Source organism: Chamaea fasciata, unplaced genomic scaffold (genome assembly GCF_029207755.1).
Source record: "Chamaea fasciata isolate MVZ Bird 193981 ecotype frontalis unplaced genomic scaffold, bChaFas1.0.hap1 SCAF_3, whole genome shotgun sequence".
Lineage (NCBI taxonomy): Eukaryota > Metazoa > Chordata > Aves > Passeriformes > Sylviidae > Chamaea > Chamaea fasciata.
In genome coordinates, this window is record NW_027094088.1 from 112,958,775 (window position 1) to 112,979,892 (window position 21,118).

Here is a 21,118-nt window from a genome sequence, read left to right on the forward strand (position 1 = left end):
TACATTATTTATGTTTTTGACCCAATAGTGACCATTTGAGGTTCGCAATGCAGACATCTTTCACCCAATTAGAGAAAGCCACCCAGATCCGTGAAGCAGACAGGAGAAGGTGAAGAACTCAGACAATGCCCTGAATCCTCCATCTTGGCCCACACACATCACTATACACCAAAACCCCAAACCTAAGTTTTCACCCTGTGAGATCACACGTCACCACTCTAAATGCACACCCACAACCCCTGCGCTATCACACAATCTCGGAAGTCTGTTCCAAGGCCTCAAGTCAAATGCGGTGCCTTCCTGAGGGTCAGCACCCCTCAGCTCAGAAATCCTGAAATTTTCAGCCTCCAGGGTTCCAACACCTTGGGGTGATCAGCCTTGTGGCCAAGCCTGGGCCCAAGGGCCAGGGCCAGGGCAAAGGCAGCAATCCAAGCACCCCCTGGATCAGCTGCTGTGGGACAAGAATGGACAGTGCCCCAAAGGCAGTTTTCCTGCAGCAAGGAGGTGTCCTGCTCAGAGAAAGGGCTGCGGGACCTGAGGCCAGCTCCATGCTGGCTGCAAGCTGGGCTGCTTGGCTTTTGGGCATCATCCTTCCCTCCCTCATTGCAGCCTCCCGGATCAACTGAGGCCGTTCTCCCAGCAGGAGCTGTTATGCCTCCAGGTACAGGAAAGCAGTGACATGACTGCCCGGGGGCTCAGACAGTGCTTTCACTCCCTGTCTCTGAGGTGCTGTGTCTCTGTCCAGGGCAGCTGCTCCTGCTCGGGTGCCTGGGGCTGCTGCCCTTCCCTCCAGCCCTCAGCCCTGGCAGGAGCTGCTCCTGCCCTTGGCCCCTCTGCTGAGCAAAAGCCTTTGGAATGCCCCATGGGGAGAATCCTGTCTGCCAGCACCTTGTGCAGCAGCCCTGGGGGCAGTGCTGGTGCTGTCCAGGCAGGCTGGTGGCGCCGGAGCCGTGCTCTGGAGAAGGTGGCACCAGCTGGCTCTGCCCTGGGAGCTGTGGGGGCTTTTGCTGTGCAGGTGCTGCAACCCTGCTGGCAATGTGAGGGCCAAGCCCTCGTGGAGAGCTGGCTGAAGGGCTGCTCCAGCCTCATCCCCTGCAGGCTCTGCTGATACAGGAGTTGATTTGGACTGTGCTGCTGTGTCTCCTTTGTGTTCAGGGCAGCCACAGCTGGGGGTGACTGGAGCTCTGTGTGCTGCAGTCAGGCAGGGGACAGGGGGGTGGCACTGTGGCAGGAGTTGTGGCAGCAGAGGCTCTGCTCCATTCAGGGTCTCTGCTCCAGGAGTAGTTTCACTCTCTGCAGGGCCAGCAGAGAGGGCAGGGAGCCCCAAAGCACAACATCCAGGGAAACCAATGTCAGTGGCAGGTGCCAAGGGAGGCAGCGCTGGGAACCAAGGCTGGCCTGCCACACACACAGAGGGTTGAGAAGGTTGATCCCAGCCAGGTTCTGTGCTCTGGAGCTGCTCAGCTGGGAACCTGTGGGAAAAATGGGGAACAGGCCCAAACTCTGCCCAGCCCAGCCCTGGCCAAGCAGAGCCAGAGGCAGTGACAGGAGCCAGAGCTGGGCCGTGTGAGCGTGTGCTGCAAGGGCTGAGTGCCAGGGACTGGGGACAGCTGGGCTGGGAGGGGATTTGGGCTGGATCCCCCAGCCACACTGGGAGTGGAGGTGCCAAGATTGTCAGCTCTTGGGCTCAGTGAGATCACTGTGCTGCTACCGGAGTGGAGGGGTCCCAGTTACGTGTTTAGGTTTACCTCAAGTGGTGCACCTCAATAAATCCCAGAGAGCAATCAGCGCTTTTAGGGTCCTGAGTACACTTGCTGGAATGGTTGATGAAAGAGGCGAAGGACAAGTCTTTGTACGGAAATCTGAGAACTGCTTACTACACCTCAAAGGGAATCCAGGGACAAAGACAAATTAGGGCTGAGGGCACAAGGCTAAATAGTGGGAAGAAGGGGCAGATCTGAGAGTCAAGGGCCAATGGGAACAGGGAAAAGAGGTGCAGAGGAGGGGCAGGCAACTGGGGGAACCAATAGGGTAACAGGGCTGGAGCACTGCAGCAAACCAGAGCCAATAGGGGTCAGGAGAGGGGAGAACATTCTAGAGAATATCCAAATAAGGTAAAAGGGGGCTGAACTGGGATAACATCAACTACATGAACTAGTGGAGTTTCAGACATTAACATGTGCCTGCAGAGGCCTGTGGGAGGGAGGCTCTTCTCACCCTAACCTCAGTGGTGTCTCTCCTTGCTTGTTCCTGCCTCTCCAGGACTGAGGCGTTACCGGCCTAGTGGGAGCAGCCCCACGAAGATGGGAGCAGTCCCGGGAGGGTGGGGGCAGCCCCGAGACACTGGGGGCAGTCCCAGGAAGGTGGGTGCGGCCCTCGCCACCGGCACCCAGTGCACTGCCAAAACCTATTGTCAGTAGCAATCCCTTAATTCCATTACACCTACCGCAGCAATCCGCTTAGGGGAAGCTGTGGAGAGGCTGAGAAAGGAGGCACGGCTTAAATACACCTAGGCTTTATCCCGGGGGGGAGGCACACGGCCCAGGGCACAGGAGAGGCCGCAGGGCTCTCGGGCTCTGCTCAGGGTGTGCCACCAGCCTGCAGCCCCCTCCACTGCTCTTGGGACAGCTTCACCCGCTTCCCCTGTCACTGCTGTCACCTGTGTCCCTCGGGCTGCTCTGAGGTTCCCCAGCCCAGCTGCTCCCCCACATCCTGCAGATGTGTTCCAAGGGCTGGAGCCCCTCTGCTCTGGAGCCAGGCTGGGAGAGCTGAGCATGTGCAGCCTGGAGAAGAGAAGGATCTGCAGAGCCGCTGCCAGAGCCTAAGGAGGCTCCAGGAGAGCTGAAAGGGGAGCGGGGACAAGGGATGGAGGGACAGGACACAGGGAATGGCTTCCCACTACCAGAGGGCAAGGATAGATGGCATACTGGGAAGGAATTGTTCCTTGGGAAGGTGGGGAGGCCCTGGCACAGGGTGCCCAGAGCAGCTGTGGCTGCCCCTGGATCCCTGGCAGTGTCCAAGACCAGGCTGGACAGAGCTTGGAGCAATCCAGGATAGTGGAAGTTGTTCCTGCCCATGGAATGAGATGGTCTTGAGTGTCCCTTCCCACCCAAATCACTCTGACACTTGCTGAATTCATCTCTGCCCACTGCCCTCCAGCCCCTTCCCTGCTCCACCTTTCCCTCTTCACCACGTTCAGCAGAAAGACAAGACAAACACCAGTAAAAGGTGTGGAAAATTTTATTCTTTACTGAACTTTATTAGTTTTCTGTTTGGCTTAAACACAATAAATATTTCAGCAGTAGCATTGAACAGACTGGAATTCACACCCACTGCAGTACCTGAACCCCCAGACTCTGGACTCTGGGAAAGCCACCGGGGCCCCTGGGATCACAGCACCTCGAGGTGGGCCACTGTCGGCATCAGTGTCCCCTTCAGCCCAAGGGACAGGAGCAGGGCCATGTCCCTGCTGGCTGGGAGGGATGGGGGCAGATTTCAAGGTCTCCAACCAGCTCTGACCAAACGGGCTCCACAGGTGCTGTGGGCTGAGGTGATCGGCACCTTGGAGGGTCAGCAGGGAATTACCCCGAGAACTTCTGCTCCTGGAGCAGGGGTGGCCCAGCCTCTTCTTTGGAGACCAGCCTAGGGACTTCTCCACCCAGGTCTGACCACACCTGGATGGGCCAGAGGGCCTTTTCCACAAGCAAAGAGGTCAGCATAGCTCCCACTGTCACCATGGAATCACTGGAGTTGGAAAAGCCCTCTGAGCCCATCAAGTCCAACTATTCCCATCACAACCAAGGCCAAATTGCTATCCCATGTCCCCAAGTGCCACATCCACAGGGCTTTTAAATCCCTCCAAGGATGGGGACTCCACCCCTGCCCTGTCCCAGGGCTGGACAAACCATTCCAAAAAGAAATGTTCCCAATATCCAAGCTAAACCTGCCCTGGCACAGCTTGAGGCCATTTCCTGTTGTCCTGTCCTTGTCCCACCAAGAGCAGCCTCTGTGTCACCTCAACCACTACTTTGACAGAGCTCAGAGGTAGAGGAGGGCAAAACCAGGAGGAGCCAAGGTTGGTTTCCCAAAAGCACCCCTTCCCTAGGGACTTTCCAGCTCTGTCAAAAGCAGGCATGGATGCTCTCGGAGGAGAAGAGTTTAGGGCCATCACGGGAGCTGAGAGCAAACCAGCTCTGACTCCCAGCTGCAGATCCTTGATGGGCCAGGAGGTGGCACCAGGTCAGCTCCCTTTAACGAGCTAAAAGATGTTCCCAGAGCCTCGGGAGCTCCCACTTCCAGTACGCTGCTCCCGGCTCTGGCAAAGCCTTGGGGCAGGTGGATGATGGGTACGAGGAGAGGCAGTTGGCAAAGCCCAGCGTGATCAACCAGGGGCTGCAGGAGAGCTGGAGAGAGCCTGGAGGGACAGGACACAGGGAATGGTTTCCCACTGCCAGGATTGGATGGGATTTTGGGCAGGAATTGTTCCCTGGGAGGGAGGGAAGGCCCTGGCACAGGGTGCCCAGAGAAGCTGTGGCTGCCCCTGAATCCCTGGAAGTGTCCCAGGCTTGGAGCAACCTGACCTAACACTATCCCTGGAAGAAGAGACAACACAGATCAGCTCTCAGGCACCAGGCAGGAGCTGAGGAGCCAGAACCTGCCCTCTCCATCCGCAGGAGCACATCCCATGGAAAGGACAGAGCCCAGCCGGTGACCACTGGCTTGGAACGTCCCCCTCAGGGGCTGTTACCCAGGAACACTTTAATTCTTAAGACCTAAACCCATGGTGGGCAATAGAAGGGTTGGTTCTCAGCTGCCATACAGGGTTCGGTCTCTGTTTCTATTTCCCTCTCAGAATCCAGGAACAGAAATCACTGGATTCCTAAGAGCCCAAGGAGAACCACCCCCCCCTCCCCAGAATTTGCCTGGGCACTGGGATGGGCTCTGCTCCATCCCTGTCCTCACCAGGGACAAGCCAGCCCAAAGCCCAGCGCTGATTTAAGGAGATTTTTTCTACCTTCAAGGTGCAATAAATTAAGGCACCAAAGAGCCAGAACTCCCCCAAAATAAAGCCTGTGCAGAGGAAGCAGTTCCAGTTTTGGAGAGGGATGTTTTTCCTACACACCAAGACTTAAGCTCAGACAACTCCTCCCAGCCTCAGCAGCATCCCAGTCCTCAGGGGCCAGTGATGCCCATGGAAAGAGACAGGACAAGGCAAATGCCAGGTTTGGGAGCCCAGAGCTCAGCTGAAAGCCTGAGAGAACATCTCAATTCTTCCCAGGTTGGGCAAACACAAAACTAGACAGAAAATCATCCAACATCCACATTTTTCAGTGCTGCCAGCCCAGCTCTGCTATCTGAACAAGTCCCACAGGAAGCTGTGTCCCAGTTGAAAATGCCCTCTAATTCCTGTGCGAGCAAGACTTAAATTATCTCCATAATTCTATTCCACGAAATAGCAGGAGTCAAAAACTCGGGTGCAGCCCAAGTCATTTGTCCATGGAGGTGGTGGGGTTTTTTTGCTGTACAACATCAGTAAAATGGATTGGAGGAAGCTACTTTATTAAATAAACTCCGAGAACCATCGTCCCCCTCTCCCAGCCCTGCTGCAGTACGGACACATGAGCACATGGAGATGTGGGGCCTCCCACGACACACGGCAGCCCTGGGAAGGGCCCAGGTTGCTCCTCACAGGTTGTATCGTGAGCAGGGGCTGCCATGCCCAGGGACTGACCAAGGGCTGCTCAGGGGCTGACCAAGCAACCCACAAACTCACGAGTTCAACCTCAGGGCTTCCAGTCTCCTCGTCGGCATGACAGTGATTCCGATTTCCAAAAGGAAAAGCATTAAATAGCAGTTACACATTGAAGGTTTCCCAGAGCAGGAAGAGGCTTCCCCTGCAGAAGGAAATTGCTCTGGACAAGCTGTGATGCCACACGTTGCAAAACAATCAAGTGTCTGAAGGACTTTGTTCCCGTGGTAGTTCCACCTGCACAATCGGCTGTGCTTGTTCGCTTCCGGATGCAGCCTTTCCAGAGCCTGGCTTTAAGCTACACTCTTCATTCAAGCACAGGTCTTCATTGAATCAAGCCAGCAGGAAAGAAAATCAGCATTCAGTCTACACCACCCCACTCGAACTCAATTATAAAAACAAATTAAAAAATAAAAGCAACGCAAACACGTCTTTGACAAGTGGACAGTAAACAAAGAGATGCCTGGATGAGACACGCGGGTGCTGGGGACGAAGAGATCTGGAAAGGTTCCCACCCCTGGGAGCATCCTGAAGATGCACACATGACCAACATGAGGCTTCAGGTGCTTCTCCTAGCAGTGGAATTGCAGTTGGGAAGGGCCAGGCTGTTCCTGGCTCTGAAAAAGAGGCTCAGGTAGCAGGAAAGGACCCACGGAGCCAACCCGCAACAGCAAATCCATGCTGGTAGGAATGGGAAGAATTGGCTCTGCAGTCTCAGCCACCTTCCACAGCCTAGACCCCATTCCCAGACTGGAAACACACATGGACACACAGGAACATGTCAAGATGTGGTCCCAGGTACCACACAATGTGCAGAAGCCACATTCCCCTTCCCGTGGGAAACTGAGCCTTGATTTTCCAAGCCCCCCCGTTAGGATTGAACTGCAAAGTTTTGAGTGTCTTTGTCTTTTTCTCTCCCCCCTTTTTAAAAAAAAAAAAAAAAAGGTGCTAGCAAGTGTTTGCCCAAAAGCAGGAAGGCAGGACAGAATGTGGGAGAACTGTCACCATCTGCTCCCAAAGTACCAGCCCAGCACAGGGGCTGTCCAGACAGCAGGACTGGGGACAGCCAGGAACTACCCCGACCACCAGGATGTCCCTCTGCCCTCGGAGAAATCAGCTGTGTTGGTTTTGGTGTCAGGCCAAGATGCTTTGCTCAGGTAAAGCATTTGCATCCCCAGGCAGCTTTCCCTGAGCAAGGGCCGGAGTCAGAGGCTTCTCTGGGAACATTCAGCTGGTCTAAGGTACAGTAACTGCGACCTGAAAGGCTCCTCCTCCTCCAACTCCACCCAAAACCCGAAGCTTGCAGGGATGGAAGAGCAGCAGGAGCCGCCCCGGCCCGGCCCAGCCCCGCCCCGGCTGCAGCGGATCCCGCGTGTCCTTGGCCCTGTCCAGAGGATAGTTTGGATCTGTGGTGATGGTTGAAGTATTTACAGGTATTTGCAGCAGGTATTTACAGTCCTTCTGCAGCCCGCAGGCCGATTTTCTCCTCCTCTGCTCCCAGTCAGTCCGGAGTGGGCTTCCGTAGGGAGAAGGGCCGGATGTTGAAGTGCCTGCTCAGTTGGCTCACCTGGGGACGAGGCAGATATGGGATTGGGTTATCCTGGATCCCGGGGAGTTATCCCAGCTGCCAGGCATGAGCAGCAGAGCAGGCAGAGCCCCAGACTTGCTCCATGTTCTCACTAGGTCCCTGGCACCCACTCTCCCCACCCTACCCCTGCCCGCAGCCCATGTCCTGCCCAGCCCTGTCCCTAAGCAATGGCGCCACACGGAGCAGCCCTGCTCCATTCCCAACCTTCCCAAATAACAGCCTGGTCTCTCTGGGAGCGGGCTCACCCTCCATTCTTGCCCTCCACAGGGGCAGGAGTTGGGAATGTTGAGCCCAAGCCTGCAGGATTTTACCCTCCTCCTTTATTATTTTGTTTAAATTAATTCGATCATCTCAGATATCGATATAAAATATTCCTGAATCCATTCAAAGTGGGAGCTGGATAATTTACTTCCTGCAAAAGGAGGCTGAGCTTGACACAGTCAGGGCAGAGGCTTTATTCCTAATCATTCTTCCCAAATTCAGAGCAGTTTGGGATTATGCCCCAATCCTAAAGCCTTTAAAAGCTCTTCAGTTCAAAGTGACTTTCCTCCTGGAAGAGGAGCTGGCACAGATGGGCCCTTGGAAAGTCAGAGGAAGGGAAAGAGGGAGCAGAGAGGAGCAGAGCACTGGGAATCTCCCGGGAGGGGATGGGCAGGAGGATTACACCACCTGCTCAGCCCCATCTCCAGCTGTGATTCCAAGACCAAGTTTATTTAAGCTTCTTAGTAATCCAAATCCTTCTTGCACAGAAGCCTCATTACACTAATTGGAAAGACAAGGCAACCTGGCTATTACTCTTTGGCTGTAATTACAGCTGGGACTCGGCTCCATAGGCTCCGGGGTGGAACTGGGGCTCCCAGGGGAAGGGGCTTCCCAAGGAGGGTGTCCCCACTTCAGCTGGGACATGTGGCCCCTTGTCCTCCTTCCTCAGCTGCTTCCCAGAGCATTCCCAGTGGGACTCTGGGCTTCTCCAAGTTTGTTCTCCCTATTGATCAAAACTCAGGGAGCCAGGCAGAGCGTGAGGAGGAAGCCAACCCCTGGATCTGTGCACAGCCCTTGCAGCAGGGGAGGCCCTGGAGCTACTGTGTTCCCACTTACCCCAGGAGGAAAATCCCAACTCTAGCCTGGCTCTCCCAGCACCTTGGAGACCTCAGTGGGAGATTCAGAGCCCCTTCCAGGGCCTAAAGGGGCTCCAGGAGAGCTGGAAAGGGACTGGGAACAAGGGATGGAGGGACAGGACACAGGGAATGGCTTCTCACTACCAGAGGGCAGGGCTGGATGGGATGTTGGGCAGAAATTGTTCCCTGGGAGGGTGGGCAGGCCCTGGCACAGGGTGCCCAGAGCAGCTCTGGCTGCCCCTGGATCCCTGGCAGTGTCCACGGCCAGGATGGACACTGGGGCTTGGAGCAGTCTGGGGCAGTGGAAGGTGTCCCTGCCTGTGGCAGAGGGTGGCACTGGGTGAGCTTTCAGGTCCCTCCCAACCCAAACTATTCCAGGATTTTGTGCTTGGTTTCCAACTCGGCTGAAACACCCCAGGGGAAGGACAGCCCCTGTCACATCCTGTGCAGTTCCTTTCAACGCCATGTAACCTTCCCAAGCCTCTCACGAGGAATCCAGCCCAAATTCCACAGGCTCACAGAACCATTCCCAGCGACATTCCCGGTTTTACATGGAGCATTCCCTGCCCCAACCAGCAGCAATCCCAGTCACAGCCCAGCCCAGGAGCTGTCACCTACCACGACCACTCCGTAGTGGATGTGTGCCAGGGTGAGGAAGGCGGTCAGCAGGTACAGCAGGAGCGTTTCGCTGCCAGGAGCCAGCCCGGACACCACCAGGAGCAGCACGGCCGCGATGGGGAGCAGCATCCAGTTGAGGGGCTGGCACCGTGTGCTGCTCATCTGGCACACGATCAGCTGGCACTGAGGGGACAAGGACAGAGCTTGAGCCCCGTGTGGGCTCTGGGAGCCACAGCTGTTTGTCCCCAGAGCAGAGGGGATGGTCACTCGTGCCATCTGTCACACTGTCCCCCGTGCTGGCACTGCTGGAGCACCTCCAGGGCTGGGGGCAGCTCTGGGCCCCTCCTGACAACAGAGACCTGCAGGGGCTGGAGCGTGTCCAGGGCAGGGAACGGAGCCCCAGGAGAGGCTGAGGAGCTGGGAAAGGGGCTGAGCCTGGAGAAAAGGAGGCTCAGGGGGGACCTGGTGGCTCCGCACAACTCCCGGACAGGAGGGGACAGCCAGGGGGGGTCGGGCTCTGCTCCCAGGGAACAGGGACAGGACAAGGGGAAATGGCCTCGGGCTGGGCCAGGGCAGGCTCAGGTTGGACATTGGGGGAGTTTCTTCCTGGAAAGGGTTTTTAAACATTGGAAAAGGCCCACAGCAGTGGAGTCCCATCCCTGGAGGGATTTAAAAACCCTCTGGATGTGGCACCTGGGGACATGGAGCAGGGGTGACCTTGCCAGTGCTGGGGGACAGCTAGACTCAGAGGCCTTTTCCAACCTTAACAATCCCATGGTTCTACCACTGTGCAGCTAAATTAAATTTTGACCAAAAACTTCAGTTCTCCTATTTAGAGCCATCCCCAAAAGGAGGCAGGAACTCCTTTCCCATCAACACTTTGCTGCTCACAGCACATGTGACAACTCAGTTTAACCAATTCTCCAGTTCCTCAAGCATAAAGCAGAAGCTCTTACAGAGATGTTGGCGAAGGCTGTTCCAACCATGAAATAGAAGAGCCTGGGCTGGACCTCCAGGATGTCACTGGGGGACAGGAAGATCCAGGTGGTGCAGAGCAGGAACAGCAACACTGGGGACACGAGGGGCAGCAGGATTTCATACACAGAGTGGTGCTTCAAGGTGTTATTTTTATAGGCCCTGAAACACAAGCAAAGAAATGAAAAAACATGGAATCACTGAGAAATCCCTGGTGCTGCCTGCAGTAAGTACCTGAAGGGGCTCCAAGAGAGCTAGAGAGGGACTGGAGTGATAGGACAAGGGGGGATGATTTCCCACTGCCAGAAGGCAGGGATAGATGGGATACCGGGAAGGAATTCCGGGCTGTGAGGGTGGGGAGGCCCTGGCACAGGGTGCTCAGAGAAGCGGCGGCTGCCCCTGGATCCCTGGAAGAGTCCAAGGCCAGGCTGGGTGGGGCTTGGAGCAGCCTGGGATAGAGAAAGTGTCCCTGCCCATGGTAGGAGGTGGCACAGGAGGAGCTTTCATGTCCCTTCCCACCCAAACCCTCCTGGGATTCTACAAACTCACTTGTAGAAGTTGTACAGGCTCATGGGCAGGGTCACAGTGAGGGCACAGGCTGGAAGAGAAAAGTGCCACATTAGTGCCCCGGGGCAGAGGGGACACCCCATGCACCCTGAACAGGAGGCTCTGGCTGGGCTCTGCTTTAAGTTCCCTGCACCAGAAATAGCTCCGAGGGTGCCCCAGGAATAGCTCAGCACATTGGGAAGTAGCTGCTCCCAAATCTGGCCCAAGAGCTGTAATTAAAAGTTAAAGTCTGCTGTAAGTTGAAGACATTTCCATTTGAAAGGGCTGCATTAAGGAGCTCGGTTTTGTGCTTTAAACAGTGACAAAGCTTAATTATAATACAACTCTAATGAGACAGGAGTGCACACTCCTCAAATGACATGGCTGAGCACAAGAGCTTTCACAAGAAAGGCAATTTGCTGTTTCTCTGGCTGTGTGCAAACATTTCCCGAGGCCCACACTGCCAAAAAGCTGTCATTTAACTGGATAAATGATACAGAGCACCCAGATAGCTGAAAAATCCTGACCTCAATCAGAACCATCAATACTATCCATGATATTCCAGCACAACTCCTCCCCTGTTTATCCAGCAGAAGGTGTGTGAACAGAGCTGGAAAGATTCCTGCTTTAATAACCCAGCTCCTCTCCCCCGTATGGGAATTGGGCTCAATTTTTCATATAGGGAAAAGCACATTCATTATTCATGTTAAGTCACCCAGCTGTCAAAGGAAAGCTGGGAACATCCACCCGATAAAAGTGCAAGAAGTAGATTTAACACACCAATTAACTCAAAATTAAGCAATTACAAAGAAGACCTGAAGGGACACAGAAAATAACCTGAGCAGAACTTGTGAATTAGGAAAATGGCACTGAACAACATCAGCTCAGCTCTGCCTTTTGCAGTGGCTTATTTTGACTGACCACAGGAGAGCGAGGCTGGGCCTTTAATTTCAATTTGATGATGATGATGATGATGCAATGCTCAAGTGGGTGGATGGAGGGCAGGATCCCCAAACAGCAGAGCTCCCACCCACCTCCATGGCTGCAACCTCCCTCCCACGCAGTGTTTGGGCTCAGGATGAGAGGGAGCCCCAGAGCACCAAAACAGAAATGTCTTGATCCCCTCAAACCAGCCCAAGGCTGGGGAGGCGCCAGAGAAAGCCAGGTCCCACCACCCCGTGCACATTGGGCTTTATCCCCTGGAAACTCGGGGTTTATCACACTGGTTTTATCCCCAGGCTCTCACTGAAGACAAACTAAGCTTCTCTGGAGTGAAGTCAGCCCAGGCAGAGCAGAGTTAAGTCCTCCAAAATAACTCTGCAGGAGACAACCCTGTTTTGAAATGCTGGGAAAGGTTCTCAGGCTGTGAGAACAACCCTCAATTAGTCACTTCAACAACAGCCCGGGGCAGAAAACAGAGCAGTGTTAGCAGGTCATTAGCAGGGGGTTTGGGAAAAAGGTGCAGTTTAAAAGACAGGCTTCAACATGGAGTTTCTTACCAATAATCATTGCAGTGAATAGGTCTCTATATAAGAAATTAAACAGGAAAGGTGCATACCAGGCCTCAACTCCCACAAAGGCTGTCACTATGTAGACAATTGAAATGGTCTGAAAGAAAGCACAGGACAAGCAGGGGTGAGAAATGTGATGGGCAAGACTGGCAGCACCTGGGCTGGCAGCACCACACGCATGTGCCAGGCAGCTCCAGGGAAAGGCAGCTCTATACTATGACATGTTCAGTCCTACCCACCAGCAGGAAGGAGAAAAATAAAACAAATCCACAAATATCCTACGTTACCAGGCGTAGGAAAGGTGAGCTGCTGAGCAGGGATTGGATTGGGAAGTGCCCGTCCCCCGTGCTGGCACTGCTGGGACACCTCCAGTGCTGGGGGCAGCTCTGGGCCCCTCCTGACAACAGAGACCTGCAGGGGCTGGAGCGTGTCCAGGGCAGGGAATGGAGCCCCAGGAGAGGCTGAGGAGCTGGGAAAGGGGCTGAGCCTGGAGAAAAGGAGGCTCAGGGGGGACCTGGTGGCTCTGCACAACTCCCGGACAGGAGGGGACAGCCGGGGGGGGTCGGGCTCTGCTCCCAGGGAACAGGGACAGGACAAGGGGAAATGGCCTCGGGCTGGGCCAGGGCAGGCTCAGATGGGACAGCAGCAGGAATTTCTTCCTGGAATGGGCGCTCAGGCCTTGGCAAGGGCTGCCCAAGGTGGTGGTGAAGTCACATCCTTGAAGGAATATAAAAACCGCATGGAAATGGCACTTGGGGACACGGGCCAGTGGTGGCCTTGGCAGTGCCAAATGCCTCTGAGACTCGATGGTCTCAGAGGGTTTTTCCAACCTCAGTGATTCCATGAGAAGATGATCAGGAGCTGCAGGAGAGATGCCCTGGCCCAGCCTTGAACTCTCGAGGTGACCAAAGCACAGGTTTTACACCAGTTGCAGTGACCCTGGAGGGGTCATTCAGGGACTCTTCCTTATCCATCTGCTGCAGGATTACAGGGAGAAGCTCACCAGGGCTATTTCAGCTTTAATAGTCCCCTGAAGCTGGGTGGAACACGCTGCTCTGCCCTCCACCCCTGCCTTTCTCCAGCAGGCAGCTCAAAGACCTGGGTTAAGCAACATTTTGGGAGAAAGGATCAGAGTACAGTCAGGGACCAGCTCTGGTCTCCTTTTAGTAGGAGACAGGATTATTCCAATCAATGTGGCTGCATTAATTGAACTCTCCTTCCAACTCACTGCATTTCCCACCCAGCATCTGACAAGCCAGAAGATAAATTAATGGACATAAGATAATGAGTTATATGGAAGAAGGTTTTTTACAATGAGGGTGGTTGCCCAGAGAAGCTGTGGCTCCCCCATCCCTGGAAGTGTCCAAGACCAGGCTGGACAAAGCTTGGAGCAATCTGGGCTGGAGGAAGGCACTGCCAGCAATCCAGGTGAGCTGCCTCATCCCCAGGTCCCAGTTCTCTTCAGGAGGAGCTTCCTGCAGAGAATTCCTTAAGAAGGGATGGACACACCAACACTCCAAGGGGTCCCATCACCATCAGTCTCAACATCTACTGCCCAGGGACTGTGGTCTGGAGGGGCACCTCCCCAGGAATCTTTGCTCCAGGAAAAGCAATTAACAAGCCAATGACCTCTGCTGAATTTTTGACCCAGATCCTGGCGGTGCCAAGAGGCATCCCAAACTTCTAAGCTTCAATTCACCCACACTGGCACCATGTAGAGAACTACGTAAAGCAACAATTGCGGTGGGCAAAACACGCAGGAACCAGGGAGAGGAGAGCCAAGGCAATGTCCATCCTTCAAGCCTTGTTTGTCATGCAGAGTCCATCTCCATGGGCTCATTCCATGATTTACAAGGCTTTGGATCCACGGCAGAACACCCCTCAGCGGGCAGCGCTGCACCCAGCAGGTTCTCAGGGCTTGTACTTACCACCTGGCTGACGTCATATCCCCAGGGCAGGAAGAGAATCCCTGTGTTATACTTCTCCCAGTGGGAGAGGATGAAGGAGAACAAGACCACCCACAGCAGGAGGTAGAGGACGAAGACGCTGACGCCGGTAGAACCCCGGCCGAAGGTGGAGTACACGGTGACCACAAAGTACACGCAGGCCCAGCTGTCCAGGCCGTGGTCAAAGAGCTCTCCCAGGGGGGTGCTGGAGTTGGTTCGGCGTGCCTGCTTCCCGTCAACGCCGTCTGGGAAAAGGGGAAGGAACACGGAGCTGTCCTGGATGTTCCACGCAAAGCAATGGGCCAGGGAGCAGCAGCTTTCCCCACCTCCACCCTCCATCAAGAAGTGGGCTTCCCACCCCCTGCTCCATGGGAGGCTGAAAAATGCAACAGTCTGATGAGACTGTATTTATTTCCTTGTATTTCCTTTATAGCAGCCTCTTCCTGTGCCTAAAGGAGATCCAAGAGAAGCCGGAGAGGGACTTGGGACAAGGGCCTGGAGAGACAGGACAATGGGGAATGGCTTCAAACTGGAAAAGGGGGAACTTGGGTGGGATATTGGGAAGGAATTCTTGGCTGTGAGGGTGAGGAGGCCCTGGCACAGGTTGGCCAGAAAAGCTGTGGCTACTCCTGGATCCCTAGAAGTGTCCAAGGCCAGGCTGGATGGGGGTTGGAGCAAGTTGGGATAGTGGAAGGTGTCCCTGCCCATAGCAGGGGGTAGAACTAGAGGATTTTGCAGGTCCTTTCCAACCAAACCATTCTGGGATTCTCTGATTATTTAAAGCAGACCCAAGACAGAGTTTCACAGTTCATCTCAAAGTCAGTTTCAGTATCCTCCTTTCCCATCAGATGCTCTGGGACAACCTCCTTGTGTTCACGTTGCAAAGCAGCTCCCAGAAACTGCTCCTGGCAAGAGCACAGAATTTCACACTTCCCGTGGGCTCAGAGAGGGGACAACACAACCAAAGCATGAGTGGGTGACCTTGAAAACTCTTACCTAACGTGTAGGCCATGAAGTTGAGGAGCCCCACCACGATCCACACGCCGTTTGGAACGTGCTGGTGATCAGGAGCTGCAGGGATCAGACAGACCCGAGTCAGGACTGCTCAGGATGTGCTTCCAGAGGGTTTCTTTTGGCCCAAGAGGCACAGCCACGGGGACTCAGAGAATCTGGGATGTGAGCTTTGTGGGATGTGATGGCAGAGCTGCCCCACAACAGGTCATAAAACCGGATCAGTGAGGACTTTGCCTTCCAGCATATATCTGTCCTTTGTTCCCAGCTCTCCAAAATCATGGGATCTGAGACCTGGGGCCAGTTCTGCAGTGCCACTGCAGGCCATGGAATTGTGTGCAGAGGGACACTCCTCAGTCACTTGCTCACAGAGCATCAAGTGGAGCCCCTTTGATGTGGCAACTCCCTGCCCCCGCAGGAACATGCCAGGATTCCCCGCCCAGTCTCCAGTCCCATCCTGCCAATGGAAACCCTGCTCTTCCCTAACAGCACCTCCACCTCCTCCTGCATGGCTTTGGCAGTGAGCCAGCAGAGCTGGCTGCAATCAGGGAGCCCGAAGGGGCACTGGGAAAGGGCAGCAAGAGGCATGGATCCTCGGCAGCAGGAGGGCACAGGGAGGTCTCCCAGGGAAACAGAGATCCCGTGAAATGCCACCTGTTTCCTCAGGGCAACAGGATCGTGCCTTTCCAGCAGCAAAGGGAGGGAGGACATCACGTCTGCAAAGCTATCCAAGGAGGAGGGAAGGCACAAAATTCTGGAGGCCTCACCAGAACTGGGAAAAGTTCTCTTCCCAAACAGGACATGCAGAACATGTATGTGAAAGGGTCCCAAACCAAGAGCTTCTCCGTCCTTCCAAAGTAAATTTTTGAGAGGCTGGGAGAGTTGGGGATGTCCAGCCCAGAGAAGAGAAGGCTCCAGGGAGCTTTTACTGCCCTTTCCACGGCCTAAAGGAGCTCCAGGAGAGCTGAAGAGGGACTGGGGACAAGGGCCTGGAGGGACAGGACACAGGGAATGGCTTCCCACTGCCAGAGGGCAGGGTTAGGTGGGACACTGGGGCTTGGAGCACCCTGGGATAGTGGAAGGTGTCCCTGCCTCTGGTGGGGGTGGGACTGGATGGGCTTTAAGGTCCCTTCAACCCAAACCATTCTGGGATTCCGTGATTCTGGATGTCTGATGTCCTGGGGGGTTTCACCTTGAGCTACTGACAGCGTTTGTTCCCGTGGCTCATGGACCATAACAGCCCAAATCCTGGCCAAAAGCCATGGATGCCACCCCAGCCCTCAAGAGCCTTGTCTCCCAATAAGGGCAATCCCAAGAAACCAGGATTTTTGCCATGTAACTGTGTTTTGATGATGGGTCCAGTTTAGAAGAACTACACAAACTCTCCTGAGCAACCTAAACCAGACCTGGCAGGGTCTAAGGGAGAGAAAAACATGGAGCAGAAGCTCCTAAGAATTATCACACTGCATTAGTCCCTGGGACTCCTCCATGTGCAAAGGGACAGAACTGAACCATTGGATTCACAGACAGATGAACATGGGGACTGTTAGAAAGTTTAAAGCTGTGAATGGTGAAGCTCAGAATAAGGATTTGTCCTTGTTAGTCTGATGTGGTGATGGTTTTGCCAAGAGGGGAGCGAGCTGGGATGTGAAAAACAAGGCTCTACCTGCTGTTTTTAGGGAAGCAGCACTTCCTAACATTTTCCTATAAGAATTTCAAACAAGGGCACTGGGTTGTTTGCTTTGCAGGCAGAGCCAATTCCAACCCGAGATTCCGGCTGTTTCCTCCTCCCTCTCCCACCTGCTGCCAGCCAGGAGCACTTTTCCCTGGCAGCTGGAGGGAAGGTGTCACACCCAGAGAAGTCCTTGTCACAAAGCCCAGCGAGTTCAATCCCCTCCTCTGTCCCAGTCACTTTGGGAAGGCCCAGACCCAGGGGCCTCACCAACGAGCACTGGAATTCCCAGCAGAGGAGGTGACAGATTTCCCATCTGACCAGGAACATGCAGCCTTACCAGAAGCATAAAAGTCAGGGTCGAAGTATGCCATGAGGAAGAAGTTGAAGACAAGCAGCAGGAAGCCAGAAAACGTTATCAAATTTGGGGCCAGCCAGGTAGGGAAGATCTATGGGAAAGCAGCAAAAGAACAGATGAACTCATTAAAACATGGAGTGAGGAGCAGGCGCTGCTCCAGTCACGGCTGCACCGTCCGGGTGTTAGACAACACTGCCAGGAGCACCCGGAGCATCCCGGGGCTGCAGGAAGCGTTGGGATGGGATGCAGGCATTCAGGGATTCAGGGCAGGCTGCAGGCAGCCCCTCACTCATTAGTGGCACCACAAACGAAGCAGCTGATGGTGTTACAGAGGTGAGCTGGGCTGTGCAGTCCCGCTCGGGGCGGGACAGGGACTCACCTTCACGACGGCATTCCAGAAGGGATGCATGACATACAGGGACAGGGGGTTGCTGTCCACGGCGCTGTACTGGGAAAGGAAAAACAAAACCCAACAGTTAGGGAGGGCGCCAGCAACCCGCAGGAAAAGCCAGAGATCTGGAACCTTCTGAGCCCCATCCTGTGTGGAACCCCCACCAATCCTCCACCCTTTGGAAATGCCAACTCCAGCTCTCCGAGTGGACACAGGCAAGGAGCAAGATGCTGATCCTTTCAACTGCTTCCAACTGCTCTGCCCCACCTGGATGAGGAGCGATGCTGTGGATCCTATCCCCCAACAGTGCCATCTGTCACCTGCTCTGCTGTGACCCCCTTGTTGGTCCCAATCTCCATCCCCACTTCCAGCAGTGGGACTGGGAGCCCCTTGAGCAGGACGGCTCTCAGAGGGCCCCTGTCCACCGAGGAGCTGACATTTCACCAGAGGCAACTTAGGGAATGGGGAGGGAGAGCTCTTACCCCTCGTGCCATCACTTTTACAACATTTCAGGCTCTCAGGGTGTGTTTGTTGGGGGGGGGGATAAAAATAGAAATAAAAATCAAAGATCTGGACAAGGCATGAAACAACTTTCAGTTAGAAAGTTAAAATTTGACATCATTTGGCTCTCAAGAGCAGCATGAGCTGTTATCTGATCTCACAGACCCTTCTAAACATAGATTACTCTGGCTAAAGTCCTCTTCTCCCAGGAACACTTTGATAAGAACCCCAAGAACAATGCCATAGGATACCAAACTCCTGGGCTCACATGCTCAGTGCTGGGCTGGGCAGAAGGTGCTGCTCACCCACCTGCTTGGGACAACACCCCCAGCCCCAGCACAGGCATCTGCCTGAGTCCAATCCCAACCACAGAATCCCAAAGCAGTTTGGGTGGGAAGGGACATTCCAGAAACTCCAGTGCCACCCCTTGCCATGGGCAGGGACACCTCCCATTGTCCCAGGCTGCTCCAAGCCCAATGTCCAACTTGGCCTTGGGCACTGCCAGGGATCCAGGGGCAGCCACAGCTGCTCTGGGCACCCTGTGCCAGGGCCCCTCAACCCTCTCAGGGAACAATTCCTTCCCAATATCCCACCCAAATCCCCTTCTCCACTTTGAAGCCATTGCCTGTGTCCTGGCCCTCCATGCCTTGTCCCCAGTCCCTCTCCAGCTCTCCTGGACCCCTTTAGGCCCTGCAAGGGACTCTGAGCTCTCCCTGGAGCCTTCTCCTCTCCAGGTGAGCACCCCCAGTTCTCCCAGCCCGGCTGCAGAGCAGAGGGGCTCCAGCTTGGGACCATCTCCATAGCCTCCTCTGGGCTCATTCCAACAGGTACCAAATTTGGTTTGGTTGGTAAAAGGAAACTCCTCAGCAGGAGCAGCTCCAGGTGTTCTCCCCCCAAGGCCATGGCCTTGAACCAGCCCCTGTCACTGCACCTATGGATTGCTCCAACCTGTTCCTCTCCTTGTCTGCTTTCCTACCCCACTTTTCCCTGGCAGCAGAGACGTGGTGGGAAAGAGCAAAGCAACAACCCCCAAGACAGGCACCAGGAGCAAGAAGACGCGCCAGGTCTCGCTGGGGTCCCATCTTACAGCATTTGTTCCCACCTGGGTGAATCCCATCCTTGGCAAGGATTTCTGTACCCTCTCCCAGCCTTTCCCTGCCCTCCCTGTGCAGGGTTAGTGCTTCTCCCTGGGGTTCAGCCCCAGAGGTTGCATCCCCACACCAGCAAGGCCACGGGAGCTGCCGAACAAGAAGCAACAAACCCCGAAGCCGTATGGAGGTGACTCTAAGCCACAAGGAATTTCTATCTCAGCTTAATGCAATTTTGGGGGGCAGAATTCCAAATACTTTACAAGATAATAGGATTTGAAGCACCATTTAGGGGAGGAGGAGAGACTGGTTTAATCTCATTATCCCCAAAACAGCCTGGAACAAGAAAACAGATGCAAGGCTTGGAGCAAGGCAGGGGAAGCGCTCTGGAGCCTTGGAAGGTACCCCAGGGAAGTTTCACCAGGCTCATGGCTTGGGAAGTTTTCCTCTCTCCCTGCAAGGACTGGGGATAATAGTCAATAAACAGTGTTGGGGCTTTTCCCATGGCCACACATGTTCCCACCTTGCTGGCAGAACTCAAAGACCTGGGAAGAGCCATTTCTCTGCGGAGGTTTGCTGATACAACCACGGAATCACGGAATATCCTGGGTTGGAAGGGACTCACACGGATCATGGAGTCCGACTGCTATCCCTGCACAGACCCCCAACAATCCCACCCTGTACATCCCTGGCAGCACTGTCCAAACACTCCTGGAGCTCTGGCAGCCTCGGGGCCGTGCCCATTCCTTGGGGAGCCTGGGCAGTGCCCAGCACCCTCTGCGGGTAGAGCCTTTTCCTGAGATCCAACCTAAACCTCCCTGACAAAGCTCCAGTGGTTCCCTTGGGTCTTATCACTGTCACAGAGAGCAGAGATCAGAGCTGCCCTTCGGGAGGAAGTTGTTGACATTCACGACCTCTCCTCTCAGTCTCTTCTCCAGCTGAACAAGCCAAGTGCCCTCAGCTGCTCCTTGTGTGGCCCCTCCAGACCCTTCCCCATGCCTGTGCCCCTCTGGATGCCCTCCCACAGCTTGAGATCCTTCCTATGCCCCCCAGCTCCAGCCAGGCTCCAGACAGGACACTTCTTTATGTGCTGAGCAAGGCCAGCTATGCTGTGCCCACTCTGGGGCACAGGGACAGAACCAGGGCTGGCTCTGGTGCCAGGTTGGCTGCCACCCTTGGGGACAGTGCTCCTGACAGCCAGGACACGGCTGCCTGCCCAGGACAGCTGCTCCCAGAATACCAATGAATTGCCAGGCATCTTCAGAACAGATCCCAAGAGCATCTTGGCCGTGCCCAGCCTCCTCCAGCTGCTTTTCCTTGTCGGGGTCTTCCTTACAAACATTTTTAAAGTTGTCCCTTCCACCTCTTCACTGGTGAAGCCACAAACCCAGCAGTGTTTGAGCCTGGCACTGGCTCCATCATTCCCTCACCTCATCCTCTGGAAATCAGTGTCACCTTCTGTACTTTGGATCTCCACACACTGGTCTAGTGACTCACATCCCTCTGTAAGTAGTTCTTCCATCACAGCCAAAGATTCCCACCAGCCTGGACTCTGGATTTCTGTCCCTTTTTCAGGGAAAGAAGGTTAAAGGGAAAAGACAAGTGCCCAGAAGGAATTTCATACACCTCAGCATCTCCTTCCCAAAGCAGCCAGGCATTTGTAAAGAGCTCTGTTCTAAAGTAGCTCCATGTTTACTGACACGGCTTCTCCTCACAGCTGCAGGGAGGAGCCAATCCAGCCCAGACAGCTCCCTCGGAATTTGGGTCAGAACTCCTTAGGGGAGAGAGCAAAACCAGCTGCAACAATCTTATCACTGGCACCAGATAGGAGCCTCCTGTCCATGCCAGGATGGCTCCAGGGAGCCACTGGCACCTCAAGTGCTGGGGACGGGCCTGGTGGCTGTGGTACCATCACAAACGAGCTGGCTGGCATCATTATGGGATTTACAGACACAAATGGCTTGTATGGCTTCAACTCAACATTAATCGTACAAACAGGACGCCTCTGGGAGATCCAATTATGTGTCTGAAGAGGAAAAAAATACA

The 21,118-nt window shown here is 54.7% G+C and overlaps 1 protein-coding gene across 2 annotated transcripts in view; it reads right to left on the bottom strand.

Annotated features, from left to right (window-relative positions):
- Positions 1-3,224: 3,224 nt before the first annotated feature.
- SELENOI (selenoprotein I) overlaps positions 3,225-21,118 on the bottom strand; it is a 28,495-nt gene continuing 10,601 nt past the window's right edge. Inside the window, exons 2-10 of one of the 2 annotated variants that reach the window (XM_066180167.1) lie at positions 17,472-17,540; positions 17,075-17,183; positions 15,048-15,122; positions 14,034-14,296; positions 12,094-12,202; positions 10,598-10,646; positions 10,030-10,210; positions 9,074-9,256; positions 3,225-7,316 (exon numbers count right to left, since the gene is read on the bottom strand). In XM_066180167.1, coding sequence (XP_066036264.1) covers positions 7,200-7,316; positions 9,074-9,256; positions 10,030-10,210; positions 10,598-10,646; positions 12,094-12,202; positions 14,034-14,296; positions 15,048-15,122; positions 17,075-17,183; positions 17,472-17,540 — 1,155 coding nt within the window. In that variant the 3' untranslated portion in view covers positions 3,225-7,199. The remainder of the gene's footprint in view (positions 7,317-9,073; positions 9,257-10,029; positions 10,211-10,597; positions 10,647-12,093; positions 12,203-14,033; positions 14,297-15,047; positions 15,123-17,074; positions 17,184-17,471; positions 17,541-21,118) is intronic. The other variant, XM_066180168.1, reaches the window with a different exon arrangement.